Here is a 16397-nt window from a genome sequence, read left to right as displayed (position 1 = left end):
AGCAGATGCTCAAGAGAGACTTGAATGGAACTAATTCTGATTTAGCTGTATTGATGAAAGTTCTATTAAGAAAAGCAAATTTGTTATTCACTACAGTGAAAATTTAAGATAAATATAGAGCCAACCTCAAAAGAAACCGGTCTGCTGGGCAGAGTGTACTCAAAATACATTTCTTTTTCTGAAATATTTCACTTTTGGAAATGCAATTTTTACAGAAAATCTTTGGTAGAAACAGGTCATTTACAATGACAAATTTATTTGGAATTTCTAAAGAACAGTGACACTAGGACAGAAAACTCAACAAGTGAGAGGTTCTCTCAGATAGGTCCTGTAAGTATTTATATGGAACTCACTGCCTAGGGAAATGGTGGAGTCACTAGGCCTGGAAGTGTTAAAAAAATTAGTGGATGTGGCACTTCAGAAAATGATTTAGTGGGCATGATGGTATTTGGTCAAAGGTTGGACTTGATGGTCTTGGAGGTCTTTTCCAACCTTATCGATTCTATGATTCTATGATATTTCCATTTCGACTCATATGAGGCAAAATCTGAATTTAGGTTCTCACCCACTGGGTGAAAACAAAACTCAGAATGCCATATTTTTAGTGGAAGGGAAAAACTGTTTCAGATATCACCATTCAAGGCAGAATCTTGTCTTAAATTTTACACAGTCCAAAGTTTGAAAAAAGATCCCTAGTTTTCCCTCTACTTTTCCTGTCTCAGAGTAAATCCCAGTTCTTTGCACGTGTTGACAGCAATGCAGTAAGACCAATTCTGTGTTTGCAAGGGAAATAAATTTCACTATAAAATGTTATTACTGGATTAGAAAAACAAATGTTGAATAGTTTTAGGACACTTCAAAATCTAAAAAGTCAAGTTATCATATATTAACCTGTTATCAAGCTTTGGTCAAATAACATTGCCATCTCAAGCGAGTCCAGATGAATTTCTTAGCATCTCCCAATAAATAGGGAGCATTTGAATTTCAAAAATCAATGCAATCAATAGTTCTCATTGTTCTTTTCTGCTGCAGTGGAAGTTTAAGCTAGCTTCTCTTAAGCTTCCCTTAAGCACACATCTTTGCACTTTACCAAACCTCATTTCTCCTTTATTGCTGTGGTTGAGAGATTAGCCTGAGTAAACACTGCAGGATGTGTTTTGCTGGAATAGCATGCTGTTGTTGGAGCAAAGAGAAAGTATCTCCCAGTGTATAAACAATCTCAGATGCCCTTAGAATTTGGACAGGGAATCTCAGGTTGTTATCTCCTAGCAGACAGCTCTGCTCCACCTAGGAAGAGTCCAGAGGTGGACAACTGAAACAAAGTCCATGGAACATGGAACACCCAGATGTGAGTTCATGTGTTCCAGTTTATTATCAGACATCCATGCTTTAGTACAGAATACATGGCTGTGTTTTCTAGCCCCAGTCTTCTTTACCTGTCTCAGACTTTTTTTTTTTATAAACTATTTCCATTCCTACCTCCAGCAAGGGACAGGGTTTTTTAAACAATTCAACATTGTGTATATTTTCTGAGACCTTTTCAAGGCTCTTTAAAGAAACTGTCACTTGAAGAGCACGCTCAAAGTGACACCAGCAGCAGCAGCAGCATCTTGGCAGGGATCCATTGAAGGAGATTACTGCTAAGCTATTTCAGCTCTGATACTATTCAGGGAGAGGAGACTTACCCCCTAAAAGGTGCCTTTGATTTCAGTACCAAAGGGCAAAAGTCCTAGTTTCCCCAGACACTGATTCTATCCAGAAGGGAGAGACCTTACCATGAAGGTCTTAGGAGTTTAGAAAACTGACCTTGATAGAGTTATGAGTGAAACATGGAAGTTTCATAGTTCTTGACATAAATATTTGGTTTGACATTACCAACATGTACTATTTCAACTCACTCCACGCATTTCAGTTGCGTGCTATCATGCCTGTTATCAGTATTTCTACATATTATCATGTCTAAAATTGAAAAGAATATATCTAAAGGAAAGGAGAATTCAAAACAACAAATCAGAGAGCTTGTGTCTGGTATTGTAGAGAAAGATGTTTTGACATGGCTCAATTACTACTTTGTGCCTTTCCCTCCTTAAAACAATATCATCTATTTAGGCAAAATTCCTACCACTTAAGTTATGACAATTTTTGTTTTTTTTTCTGGCAAAATTCCTACCACTTAAGTTATGAAAATTTTTGGTTTTTTTTCAGTTGATCAGGCCTTTCTTTGCAGCTAGGTCTCACCATTCAAAGCCATTGGTAGTGGATTCATTTGCCACAAAAAATCTTTATCACCACTTGTCTAAGATCTCTTTTCTTCCTGAGCGTGTGAGCTCAGGAGTTTAAGAGAAGCTACATAATATTAATTAATATATTGATCTCCTGATGCTGATACAAATGCTGTATTATGTGCCACAATGCCTCAGTGTTGCACTGGGTTAGCCTCAGTTATTTTTAGAAATAAGGCTATCAATTTTAGCTATTATTATGTTTAGCCATCTGTCTCTCTATATATCCATTATCTGTGATTGGCCAGATTATATCTCCTCAGCTACCGGAGGCATCAGAAACACTTCTAATTTAAATTGTGTTTATGACGTTCATATGCCACTTCTTTACACAAACTGATGAAGCTAAAGCAACTGCTGACTCTCAGCAGAACATAAGTGATCTATTAATCATAAGCACAACTTATTCTTACAGAATTGCATTGTTTGTTTCCTCCAGTTTAAACAGGCAGCCCAACATATACAACTCATAAACTAGTAACAACTTTGTTACAGGCTAAAGTATTTGTTGAGGCATTCAGTTCCCAGAAAATGGAATCTTTTGTCCATCTGGCCAGATCCTTTGTCAAGACAGCAACTTTGTCTTACGTTTCACATTCCTTCATCAGAGATTGTGGTGGCTGAATTTAGTGTACAGAAACAAAGCAGAACAAGTTTCTATTGCTGACTGCTCAGCATTTCTTGACGTTATCGCACCACAGGTGGAGGGATAACCATGTCAGAAACAAAAGGGATTTAAGTTCCCACGGATTTCACTCATTCTTGTACAGTTAGGTCATGAGATGGACTTGGCTGTGTAGCAATTCCATATAGCATATCTACTTTTGCTGATAGCAGCTAACTATCGTCTAAGACATTAGAGCTGATGTAAGTTGATTAGAGTGTTGAGAATTGTTTCATCCTACCAACTGCAAATGATTGTTTTCCCAAATTACTCCACCTTTCATAACATTGCAAAGCACGGCAGTGTAATTAGGGGAATATACAAGTGATCAGTTGTAGAGAGGTAATATTTAGAGGTGGCCTCACCAGTGATCTGATAGCCAAAATCAAGGGTTTGCTGTTGTGAGGATATTAGTTTTATTAAAGGAAGGAATGAATAAGGATGGAGCTCTAGATTTTCTTCCACTTTAACTCACCCTTTGCACTCCCAAAATATGACAGAGAATCATGCACACCTCCTTTGTGAGAGAAATGTTATCAACAATAATGGCTGAATGCCACTGAAAATAATGGTCTTGTTCCCTTCCTCCCCCTCCCTCTTTTGTCCTGCTGCTTCCCCTTTTTCAGCTCTGATTCTCATCTGATCCTTCCCCTAACAAAGACCTCTGAGCCAAATGGCTCACTAGTAGAAAGGTAACTTAGAAATTTTAATGAAAAAGGAAATACTCTTTCTCCGGTCTGGCAGGCAGAAACAGCTCCCTCAGGAATGAGAGCTGGAGCAAAGGGACAGAGAGGCATATAGATCAGCTCCAGGGGACTGTGGGAGCCACCTTGCCCCTTTGGCTGCAGCATTGGCAGGTTGGATCAGTTGTCCCTTTGAAACATCCCCCAAGAGTGTCCACAGTGGCATTAGCACAGATCAAATGGTGGGATGCAAATCTTCACAGTAACTCCTTGTCACCTGGTTGTTCCCCCGTACTCAGGTCCCAGGGACCCCTTTGGACAATACCACAAATAATTTTTCTCTGTTGCTGTTTCCTAAAGTTATAATATGGATATTGTAGTTATTCATGCATGAAAAAAAATAAAGGAAAATTAAAATGGCTCAGGCTCTCTGGGCAAACTCTACAGTGGCAGAATTAATATATCATTCTGCGCTGTCCTAACCCTTGGTAAAGGGTTACAAGAGGAAGGGGAATGGGTGGAAGGGAAAACTTTTAAAAAGTAAGTAGCACCACTTCAAGATCTATTGTCACAATGTAGAAACTTCTCTATTCACCTCTGTTCCCGAGTGGTGTTGTCTTTTAGAGATATTAGTTTGTCTTCTTGACCATATAGCTGTGAGGAGTCCTTGACCATTTCCCTCCCACAGAGGTGGGAGGTCATTCCTGGCATCTGACCATCTCAGGACCCTGCTGAGTCCAGATCACAGGCAGAGACTAACACAGACTGAGTTTCTCCTTCATATCAGCCTCCTTCTCCAGAACCTCTGAGCCATTCTCTGTGGAAACTGGAAAGGTGAATTCCGAGCCATGGAGATGGTCTCTGCAAAGCTGGATGATATCTGTGACAGAGTCTTTGACTTCCTGAGGTTTTATAAAACAAGCCTGAGGAGAATTTTGGCTGTCAGGTCTGAATGCAAGGCCCCAAGATGATAACACACTTGCTACAGCACAATTTCCTTCCCCTCTCACCCAGACACTCATTAATTATAGCAGCTATTCAGACAGTAAGCCCAGTGTTGTACACCACTAGCAAGGTATTTATTCCAAATGTAGAGTGATTAATTGGCAGTATTTGTTTTGTTTTGATGGTGATTGCTAAGCAAACTTTAGAGGTGCAAACTTAAAATAGAAAGAAAATCTAGCAAGTTGCAATTTAAAATGTCTTTCTTTGCTTTCAAGCCTTTTAATTCCTGGGACTCTATAAGCTGTGCCCTAGTCCTAGGAAGCTTTCCTAACAAATTTTTATCAAAACTAGAGAGATTTCTTATAAAGTCTCAGTTTGGGTTACAAAGGCTTTGTGACAAAAAAAACATTCCTTCAAGAGCACTATCTGCCTTCTCTGAGTACAAAATTAATCAGTGCCTGAATAACACTCAGAGATAACTGTCATTTCCTCCCTTAGGCTATTTTCTAAAACCTACTGGGTATTATTCAGTCATTCAAAGAATTTTTCAGTGGTTTTGGCAAGTATTGGAGAACTGGGGCAATGCCCTACAACAGGAGAAGGAAAGCTTCACTACTGTCTACATCAGCAATTATATCAGCTTTGTGGTCATTTATTTTAGGGGGACTCACTTTTGCTCTCACTGAGCAGGAATCTCAAGCTGCCTTCATATGCTGGCCATAGTTATGTGGTGTTATGATAAAGGAGTGCTTTTATTTTTTTCTGTTTGCTTGGGAGTCTTCTACAATTGTCTAGAAAGTAAATGCAAATTCTCACTTGGTTTTTTTTGTGGTTAATTTTAACTTTGATTGTTGTACTTTCAGCAAGCTGTCATTTCAAATGGTACCATTGCTTATGACAATTGGCTTGTGCCAGGAAGCTCAGTTTACAGGGAATTTTGGCTTTTCCATGTGATAAATCCTACAGAGGTTTTAGAAGGCGCTCGTCCAAAACTTGAACAAAGAGGACCTTACACATACAGGTAAGCAAAGACTCCTGACTATGTGACATTATATCAGAAGATTTGCTAAACTCAGAGAAAGTACTGCTGAGTTAAAAGTTATTTTTGAGATTCCAGCATTATTAGTCATATTCATCAATTAGTGCGATTTGCCAAAAAAATGCCTAAGCTGCAGCTACATGCAACAATCCCAAGCATTTTCTGGATTGGGTCCCACATTGGGAAAACACTAATAGAAATAGGTAATTAGATGTGAAGCTGCTTGCTCTTGTGAAAAATGTTTGCTCATTAGCCACAGAATCACAGAGGCATCTGTGTTTGTTCATGCTCATTTTTGCCAACCTTTTACATCGAACAAATACGCCAAATGTCCTAAACCCAAGGCATTATTTTATCACTCATGTAACACTCACACTTATTTCAATAGTGTGGTTTGTTTCTTTTTTTTCCCCTCTATGACTTATGTTTAAGCTGTCGCTTTTCCTTTTTCAATTTTTTTCTTGGAAAAGCATTCCTCTATCTGAGCGTAGTAGCTAGGGCCTAGATGCAGCAATCCTTCCAAATTCAGGGAAGCTTCAACCATTAGTTTAATCTTAAATGTGATATTGACATAGGACTAGTTGATGCTTCCTGAGTTATTAAGCCCAGCATTCAGCTATCACTGATACCCTTGTTAGGAAATTGTTTTCCTATAATGACAGGATATTTCTTTCAATATACCAGTACTTGGGAAGACAGAGGAAATGGCTACACAGGAATCAGGAAACTAGCTAGTTATAAAATACTGCAGAAGGTGGATTCCCAACAAACAGATATGTTTTACTCTGGTGGTGATGATGGAGTCTGTTTTCTCAGGGGCAAATCTCAGCCAGAAGCCTAGATAAGAGTAAGAAAGGGTGACTGGCTCTTCTCACTGTTGTGGTCATGCTTACCATGGATATTGGGTCAACCTGAATCACTGTGACACTGAGTCTCTCTCAATATCCCTTTAAATATTTAACTATTTATAACAGTGTAATACAACTTGAACACATAACTGTCCCCATTATTCTGTTGGGAAATCTAGCTTTTATTTTCCAGTTAGAGCATTACTTTGAAAGAAAAACCTCCTGACTTTCAGGTAGGTGCTTGACACATTAGGCTGTTTATTTAAATGAGATGCACACAAACCAATCCTGAGAAGCTAAGATGCAGCTGCTCTTTGGATAAGACTCACCTACACTTGGCTGCATCTGAGAAAAAGAAAGACTAAAGTCTTTCTTTTTGCCTTCTGGTTTCTGTCCCTACAGAAGGGTCAGCAAGAGGATGGGGACTGGAAGGGCTGAGCTAAAGATAAAACTAAAGCAGAGACTTGTGCCTTAGAGATCTATCAACAGGGCATGACTGAGAGAATCTCAGCAGAGCTGAAAGACTGCCTATAAATCTCTATATGCATATGAAATGTTACCAAAGTGACATTATGGGTTTATCTTGTAACCTGTGTTGCAATACATGCCTATCAGATCAAAATTTAAGAGTGTTTATCACCCAGTCTGTGTCAACGCTTTGTTATTACATGCACCCGTGAGAAAGTTTAGGAAAAAAACGTGACAGAACAAAAATAAATAAAATATAAAAAGATACAAGGTCAAATATTGACATAAAAATAGTAAGAGAAATGTTCAATTTCATTTTAGTGTCAATTAAAAAATATTCTATCGGGCACTAAGGAAATATTTCTGAAAGCAAAGTGTTTTGCAGAAAATGGAATTTCTGTTTTTATTAATAGAATCATAGAATTTTAGGGGTTGGAATGGACCTTATAGACCATCTAGTCCCAACCCCTGCCCTGGGCAGGGACACCTCCCACCAGAGCAGGTTGCTCAAGGCTCATCCAACCTGGCTGTGAACACTGCCAGGGTTGGGGCAGCCACAGCCTCCCTGGGCAAGCTGGGACAGTGTCTCACCACCCTCACAGGAAAATATTTTTTCTAATATCTGGCCTAAACTTCCCTTCCTTCAATTTGAATCTATTACCCCTTGTATTGCCAGAAAAATTTAGAATCTTTTCAGTGGCTATAAAATGTTCAACATTCATCTTACAAAAATGCTCATCAACCTGTGGTCAGGCATAGTTATGTGTTTTTTTGAAAGTCAGAGGTTAAAAATATTCTGTTTTTGTTTTGTATCTCAAGGGTGAGATATTTACCCAAAGAAAATGTCACGGAAAATGGCGATGGCACCATATCCTACATGTTGCCTAACGTTGCTCTGTTTGAACCTGATATGTCTGTCGGGACAGAAAATGATACCATCACTTGTGTCAACCTTGCTGTTGTTGTAAGTAAAGAAACAGAACCATAATGTCCATGTTCAATTGCTGAACTACGGGAGGAATTAGGGGAGAAATTCATAGAATCCTAGAATGGTTTGGGTTGGAAGAGATCATAGAGTCATAGAATTTTAGGGGTTGGAATGGGCCTTACAGATCAGCTGGTACCAACCCCTGCCCTGGGCAGGGACACCTCCCACCAGAGCAGGTTGCTCAAGGCTCATCCAACCTGGCTGTGAACACTGCCAGGGTTGGGGCAGCCACAGCCTCCCTGGGCAACCTGGGACAGTGTCTCACCACCAGGTTGGAAGAGACCTCAAAGATCATTGAGTCCAACCCTATCATTGTTACTAGACAATGACACAAGTGCCACATCTAGTCTCATCTTGAAAACCTCAAGGGGATTGAACGCATATCTTCTCTATCTCTTGTCATATCTATGCTTTCTGCAAACTGTGTTCAAGTACAGACAAAAGTGAAAGATTCATAGGGTTGAGGGAGGCAAGAAATGAGAGCAGAAGAGACTCCTTCATTGCTATCCTTATAGTACGAAGTGCAAAGAGATGTTTCACTAACAGGCTTAGGCTGAACATTTGCTCTGAGACAATCACTTTTTACACAGATTTACTTATCAGAATTGTTACAATTTCCTGCTTCACCAGACAGACCAACATAGATAATTTCTGTTTGCTTTCCACAAAATCTTCAGTGCCTTTAGGGACTTCGTCTTACATCTCCGGGAACATTCCGTACAGTTACTGTTGGTAAATCTACATTACTCTTCACTGAATTAGGAAAAGTTACCCATTATTTAGAATTAAAAGCTGTTCAGAAAGGACTTGCTTGATGCAGATATGTATTTTTGACTAAAATAATGGAGATTCAGCACTTGGGCAGTTTTACTCAGGGTACAGTTACATTGCTGCTGGTGCAGCAGAAAATCTAAACTGCTTATCTAAGTAAGTAACAAGGCTTGGATTCTTTTACTTACACATTTATAGTGCAAGTGAGCCTGAAGTTTGTGACATGTGGAGATGACAGAAAAAAGGTAGAAAAATGAAAGTAGTACAATCATGTTATGTGCATATGAATATGAAATTTTTACTTGGAGATACTCAGAAGCCATCTGGTGTGGTCCTGGGCAACTAGCTTGAGCATGGGGCTGGACCAGATGATCTCCAGAGGTCCCTGCCCACCTCAAATGTTCTGTGATTAGGGATGATCTAGTCAACTCATGTAGTCAGCCAAGGGAAACTGTCTGCTTTTGTGTAACTTATTCCCAGTAATTCTCTTATTAATCAGTGCCAGATTTAAGCAGAGACTTCACTCTGAGTGAACTGCAAATATAGAGATTGGCTTTGCCAGAGATTTCTTGGAGTCAGTCTCTGTGTTTTTGATTCAAAGCATGGGCAGAATTTTATGCTAACCATTAATTTTATTGCTGTTGTAGGCTGCACCTGCCTTGTACAAAAACAATTTTATACAAATACTATTAAACAGCTGGATTAAATCTTCGAAGTCACAGATGCTTCAGAACAGAACAGTGAAAGAAATTCTGTGGGGATACAAAGATCCTTTCTTAAACAAGGTCCCCTTCCCCTTGGACCCAGTCGTGGGAGTTTTCTACCCGGTGAGTGAAACTGAGGAGGAGGCAAAGCTTTCAGTTACCATTCTGTGAAAAAAAACTTAAGGCAGCTGCTGTGAGGAAGAAAAATCTTGACAGTGATGCATTTTTTTTACTCTCTCTAACTGTTATTCCTTCTTGTTGTCTCTCTTACAGTATAATGGGACATCTGATGGACTTTACAGAGTCTATACTGGGACAGAAGATATTACAAAAACAGCAATAATTGACACCTATAAAAACAAAAGGTATCGCAGCTTTGCATAGTTAAAAACATATGTTTACAAGTCTTTTAAGGCTTGATTGACCAAGAGCTACAGATAAATGGGAGATCTTCAACAATTTGAAGGAAACAGGATCAAGCCCTGGGTTTAACAAAACCACCTCCTTCTTTCAGCTCTTAATGGTGCTGTTAGGTGCTTGGATTTAAGTCTGTTATAGATTCTTTGGTACAAGTAATTACTTCTGGTTTGCATGCTTAAGTAGCTAGATTCCTTTTATGCTATTCTAATGCATCTTATATTTTATCTGAAAAAAATGAATGAACACCTCCATCCTCTGCCTTTGATAATGTGTCAGGCTTATACTAGAACAGTTGTATTTTGCAATACAGGTAATTAAATTGATTACATGGTATAATATATTCCATGAAGCATGACTTCTTTTTTGTTTGTTTATCTTAAAGGAATCTTTCATACTGGGAAGGTCACTGTGATATGGTTAATGGCACAGGTGAGCCTATAAAGCTTTTTAGAACTTCAACACTTTTCTTGACATTGCAAGGGAATAATGAGATAAGCTAATTCCCCTGAGCTTTGACAATTCTATATTCTGCATAGTAAGTATCTATATATATATATGTCTGCATACTACCACTATGATATATGCATGTGTGTGTAGCTATTGAAATAAATATCTGTTACTGTACACTATTTTATATATATGTACATACACTCTCCTGAGTGTCTAGAGTAGATGTGGAAGAGACACAAGAAAATAATCTAGATCTCTTGTTTCGGCTAATTATCTTCATGGTACAATACAACTAAGATTCTTCTTTCTTCACTGAAGGAGTTGAAAATAATCTTTACATTTTAGTAATTTGCATTCATTTACAATGTTGAAAATCAAATTAAATGCACCAGAATGGACATACTGAGATAGGAACAGAAGTGGAGGTAATAAGGGAGAAGGCTCAGATGGGTGGTTTGGAGGCCATGAGAAAGTGAGAAAGAATGAAGAAGAGAAGTAGTTTATAGAATCATAGAATCAACCAGGTTGGGAAAGGCCTCCAAGATCATCAAGTCCAACCCTACCATGGTCACTAGCCCATGGCACTAAGTGCCACATCCAGTCTCAGCTTGAAAACCTCCAGGGATGGTGAATCCACCACCTCCCTGGGCAGCACATTCCAATGCCTGAGCACTCTCTCTGGAAAAAATCTCTTCCTAAGATCCAAGCTAACCCTCCCCTGGCAGAGCTTGAGTCTGTGCCCTCTTGTCCTGCTGCTGGTTGCCTGGGAGAAGAGACCAACCCCCACCTGACTCCAACCTCCTGTCAGGGAGTTGCAGAGGGTGAGAAGGTCTCCCCTGAGCCTCCTCTTCTCCAGGCTGAACAACCTGGGATGAAAAGACTGGAGAGTAATATTTTGTAATTAGCTTTTGGACTGAACATGAAAACAGTTGAGCTGCTTTAGATACATTTTTTCAGGGTGACATTTTTCCTTTTGATAAGCGAAAGTATCGCCGTGAGGACACAACAACCTGTGGAGCTGAGGCTGGCAGACGTTTTGGTGGAGGTTTTTGCAGAGAGCTCTACAGCTTCAGTGAGACAGTATCAAAATGAGCAGGCTTTTGAGCTGGGTGGGTTTTTTTCTCTTTTTATAATTTTTTTTTTCTGTTTTCTGTGCTGCTTTATCTGGCATAGATAATTTTCCTTATAACCCAGAGCATATGTCAAACTGTTTTGAAGCATTTCAAATGCATCAATAGAATCTGATTTTCCAAAAGTCTGTGAATCATGAAGGATTAGTTCCTTTCTGAACCATGTAATTAATTTTATAAAAAAAATTTTCTTAAGTTCTAGAACTTTCCTTATTTCTTATAGCACCTGAACCCTTTTTTTCTAAGGGTCAGACTAGATTTTTTTCTTCCACAGCTTGATGGAATAAACATACTCAGCTAAGTAGGCTAAATGCTCCAGTACAGTGAAAATATGGAGCTTTTCCTTGGTAGCAAAAATCACTGCACAGTTTACAAGAGCATTCAGTGTGAATGATCAGGAGAGACCTTGTGCTTAGAGAAGCAGCTCTCCTAAGTGTGAAAATTCCATCTTATCTTGTAAGCTTTCACACCAAAGCTCAACATGAACAGCATAAGAGATTCAGATTAGATGTTAGGAAAAATGTTTTCCCTGTTGGAGTGCTCAGGAACTGGGATAGCTGGTGGAGTCACCATCTCTGGAAGTGTTTAAGAGGCATCTGGATCTGGTGCTGGAGGATATGGTTTAGTGCTTAGGAGTTCTAGCAGTTGCAGGTCAATGGTTGGATTCAATGACCTTAGAGGCCTCCTCCAGCTTGATGATTCTATGATTCTATGCTTCTGTATTGATAAAAATATCAAACAACATACTTGTACGGGGCTTGAAATGACTCTATGTTTGCCAACCAGACAAGACTGCCTAGATTTAGAAACAGAGTATATGTTTAGGATGATCTTGAGTCTTCTTCACGAAAAAATACTTCTGTCAGCAGTGGGCAAGTAGCAGTATGTAATTTAGCTTTCTTGTTCTTGCCAACAAGATTAAAGATATCACAGATGTTTCAATCCCCTAGTTATGGCTGCTGCCTAAGAAGCTAAACAGAAATGGTAGCAAGAACTAGCAAATACACTGGTTAAAGGTTTGTTACAACACCTTAATTAGGAAGGTGGCTCCTCTTACTTAACTCAGGGTGCTTGCAATGCAGGAACGTGCATCTGAACAGGCTGTGCTCTTTTTATAGCAAGCAGAGAGAAAGACAACACCAAAGTGCAACTCCTCTGACCTATTTTGCATGTCTACCATGGGCTGAGAGGAATTGTACCCTAGAAAGGCTACCTTCTCTCCAGTAGCTCTAGCAAGGACCTCAGCTTAAAAAGAAGATATCCACTTGAGCAATCTTTGGTGGAAAAAAGGTTTAGCACTGATTGTAAAATAGACAGTGCTGAAGTCTAAAGCTGTGTTTCTTGTAAGTGCTGAGTGTCAGAAATGCATGTGAGCCAAGATTATCTGGGAAGATTTTATTCTATAGACTGCAGAAACCTTGAAGCAATGGCAACAGGTTTTGGGCTTTATGTTAAGCAGGATTTTTTCTTTTCATGTCATCTGTTTATAATGTGCTTGGTCATATAGCTTCACATCTGGGGGGTGGGGGGGGAAAAGCTGCCATAAGTTGGCTGGCTTCCAAAAACAATTAAATCTTATCTGTGGAGTGTCTGTCACTGCACAATAACTAACATAAACATTTTCCCTATAAATGACTCATTTTGTTTACCTTTTTCACAGCTTTATAGGAAAGTAACAGCTGACTATTGAGCTAGGAATTAAATCATGTCTTCTAAGTGGAATTGTTTTATAGCTCCTTTTTAAAATTATTTTATTCACAGATGGGGCATCGTTCCCACCATTTGTTAAGAAGGATCAGGTACTACGCTTCTTCTCCTCTGATATTTGCAGGTAGGCTGGTCCCTTCCTGGAGTGTGTACTCACCTGTGTGTACCATCAAATGGTTTGCTTTCAGAGGGTGGACACAGTGCTGTGGGCTCAGGTCACCAAGGCAGTGCAACATAAGCATTTCATGGAGTCATAGAATGATCAAAGCTGCAGGAGACCTCTGAGATCATTGAATCCAACCATTAACTTGCCACTCTGCTGGAACTCCTAAACCCTAAATCAGATCCTCCAGTGCCAGATCCAGATGTCTATTAAACACTTCCAGGGATGGTGACACCACCACCTCCCTGGGCAACCTATTCCAGTCCCTGACCACCCTAATAGGGAAAAAATTTCTCCTAACATCTAATCTGACTCTCCCCTGTCTCAGCTTATGGCATTCCCTCTAGTCCTCCCTCTGCAGGCATGATAGAAGAGACCATGCTCCACCTCTCTCCAACCCCTGTCAGGTAGTTGTAGAGAGCCATGAGGTCACCCCTGAGCCTCTTGTCAAGGCTAAACAAACCCAATTCCCTCAGCCCTTCCTCATATATGCGTTCTAGACCTTTTCTAAGTCTCATTGCCCTTGGCTGGACTCACTCCAGGGCCTCAATTGCCTTTTTTAATTGAGGGGCCCAAAACTGAACACAGCTATTCCTGATCCAGGCCAAGATGCCTTTGGCCTTCTTGGCCACCTGTGCACACTGTTGGCTCATATAAAGCCACTGTCACCAGCACTGCCAAGTCCCTTTCTGATGAACACTTGAGCCACTCCTCCTCCAGCCTGTAGCACTATGGGCTTGTTGTGTCCCAAGTACAAGACCAGCACTTTGCCTTACTGAAACTCATGCATTTGTCCTCAGCCACTGATCAAGTCAGTTCAGGTCTCTCTGTAGAGCTTTCCTACCCTCAGGCAAATTGACACTCCCATCCAACTTTATCTAAGCACAAGTAAAGTTGTGATCTGAAGTGGTGATCCAGAGCCTGATTGTATCACTTTCATTTATGACAAGTAGCAACATATTTATGGTGTATTTTATTTCAGCCAGTTACTGATGTATAATTCAGGAATATCTGACACTGTTATGCATTGTTAGAGATCTATAAAAGGCACTGAGGACCACAGGGTTCAAAGTCTTGAACTTCTAGGATCAGGACCCAACCCATAATCTGCCTTTGGTTTGAGAAGGCAAAAGGTACAGCAGGGGCCAGTTAGGTCCATCTCTGACATTTCTGCAGAACATTATCTGTGCAGAACAGGATTTACTGTCACTCACTAGATACTCAAATTGTTTTCACACAGGATATTTTTACGTATTTTATTTTTGTGTATTTACAAACAAACAAGTCTGCATAATACACCCCACACTGATGGTTTTTCAGCCTGCTGCTTCTGCTGTGGCTATCCAGTGTCCCTGAGCTCTCCAGTGGGATGGGTGAAAGCAAAGTTAAAAGATTAAAAGTGCATCACAGCATATTTACTTTAGGAGGTTCAACCCCTTTATTTATTTTTCTGCCTGGAAACAGCTGCATCCTTTTAATCAGGTTTAAAGTGGGTCATTTGCTTTGCAGAGTGTTTGCTTTCAGCGACCAGTTTTTGCAAGAAGTTGTGGTTCTCTTTTTCTTGTGAAGCAATTGTATACTTAAACTGGAATACATTTCACAAGACACGGTAAAGGGAATTCTATGCAGAGGAGAAATGATAAAGTTCTTTGGATCAATTTCACACAGTTTTAGAGATCCCTATGGCCATTTCATTCTTATAATTCATGAACAATTAAGCACAGTAAAAATGTCCTGCAGAAGTGAGGTCATGGAAAATGGTTCTGTACGTGTTGCAAAACCCAGAACTCTTTTTTTTTTCTTTGGCTGCAATACAAAGTGTTGCTGTCCTGGTTACATTACTGTTTAACAACCATATCTCTGTATCAGTTGATAATGAATCAGCAAAAAGAACTTAAGTGGTATTCTGATGCATATGCAATGGTGTAAGGTGATATGAAGGGTGTTGCCTGCATCATGAAGCTTAGACTATCATTAGGTCAGCAAAAAAATATAGCAGAGCTCATCTATATTGATAAGTATCTCTACTGTAGTCAAAAAACTTTAAAAAAACTTATAGTGACAGTGTAGAAGTGTGTGGGGAAAAGAGATTTTAAGTTGTTAGTTCTGTCTTTATTGTTTATTTTTTGTACTAGAACTTTTGTCTGTGTTTTTGTGTATTGTCATGCTCACAGAATCGCAGAATCAGTTAGGATGGAAGGGACCACCACGGGTCATCTGGTCCAATCTCCCTTCTTGAGCAGGGCCACCCTAGAGCACATGGCTCAGGATTGTGTCCTGATGGTTCTTGACTATGTTCAGTGAGGGAGAATCCACAACCTCTCTGGGCAATCTGTTCAGTGCTCAGTGACTGCACAATAAAGAAGTTCTTCCTTTTATTCAGATGGAACTTCCTGGGCATCAGTTTTTGCCTCTTACCTCTTGTTTTATTGATTTCTGCAAGTGAGAAGAGTCTGATACATCATCTTGGCACTTCCCATTCATGTACTTGAATACATTAATGAGGTTCCTTGGTACACACAAGGCCACAATGTTCACCTCTGAGATTGTGTATCCTTTTATGAAGGTGTGGAATATTTCCCACTAGAGAGGAACACCTCTACAAACTGCTGAGCAGTGTGGCAGGAGCCTGAACATTGTCTCCCTGGAGTACTTGCTTCTTTTAAGAGAGAGTCAGCTGAGGGATCCCTCAGGAATATTGCCACAAATTCAAATTTTTAATCCAAATGACTGAATCTTGTTTCTCTTCTTTTGTGTTCAGGTCAATCTATGGAGTTTACCAGAGCAAGCAGGATGTGAAGGGAATCTCACTCTATCGTTTCACAGTTCCTCGGGAAGCCTTTGCATCTCCAACCGAAGTGGCAGATAATTATTGTTTCTGTACAGACCCAGTCATATCACAGAACTGCACGTTAGCTGGAGTCTTAGACATCAGTTCCTGCAAAGCAGGTATAGTGCTGACACAGTGCTGTCATATAAACCATTTAACTGGAGAGGAAGCATGTGCCCTGTAGCTAAGGTGTTACTCTCCATTCCAGGCTGCTTGTGTTTGTCTGTGACACCCTTCACATTTCTGCAGCCTCATTTCCCAAAGCTAGACCCCAAATATTTCTGTATTTTGTGTAGTGCCATGCA

The 16397-nt window shown here is 39.9% G+C and overlaps 1 protein-coding gene across 1 annotated transcript in view; it reads left to right on the top strand.

Moving 5' to 3' along the window:
- Window positions 1-16397, top strand: part of CD36 (CD36 molecule (thrombospondin receptor)) — a 22696-nt gene that overhangs the window by 3021 nt on the left and 3278 nt on the right. Inside the window, 7 exon segments of the mRNA XM_009070415.1 lie at window positions 5438-5595; window positions 7749-7893; window positions 9336-9515; window positions 9666-9757; window positions 10195-10241; window positions 13154-13223; window positions 16024-16211. Coding sequence (XP_009068663.1) covers window positions 5438-5595; window positions 7749-7893; window positions 9336-9515; window positions 9666-9757; window positions 10195-10241; window positions 13154-13223; window positions 16024-16211 — 880 coding nt within the window.

This window comes from Acanthisitta chloris, unplaced genomic scaffold (genome assembly GCF_000695815.1).
Source record: "Acanthisitta chloris isolate BGI_N310 unplaced genomic scaffold, ASM69581v1 scaffold2532, whole genome shotgun sequence".
Classification (NCBI taxonomy): Eukaryota; Metazoa; Chordata; class Aves; order Passeriformes; family Acanthisittidae; genus Acanthisitta; species Acanthisitta chloris.
Note: the sequence above shows the minus strand (reverse complement) of the source record. Positions and strands in the feature narration are given on the sequence as shown.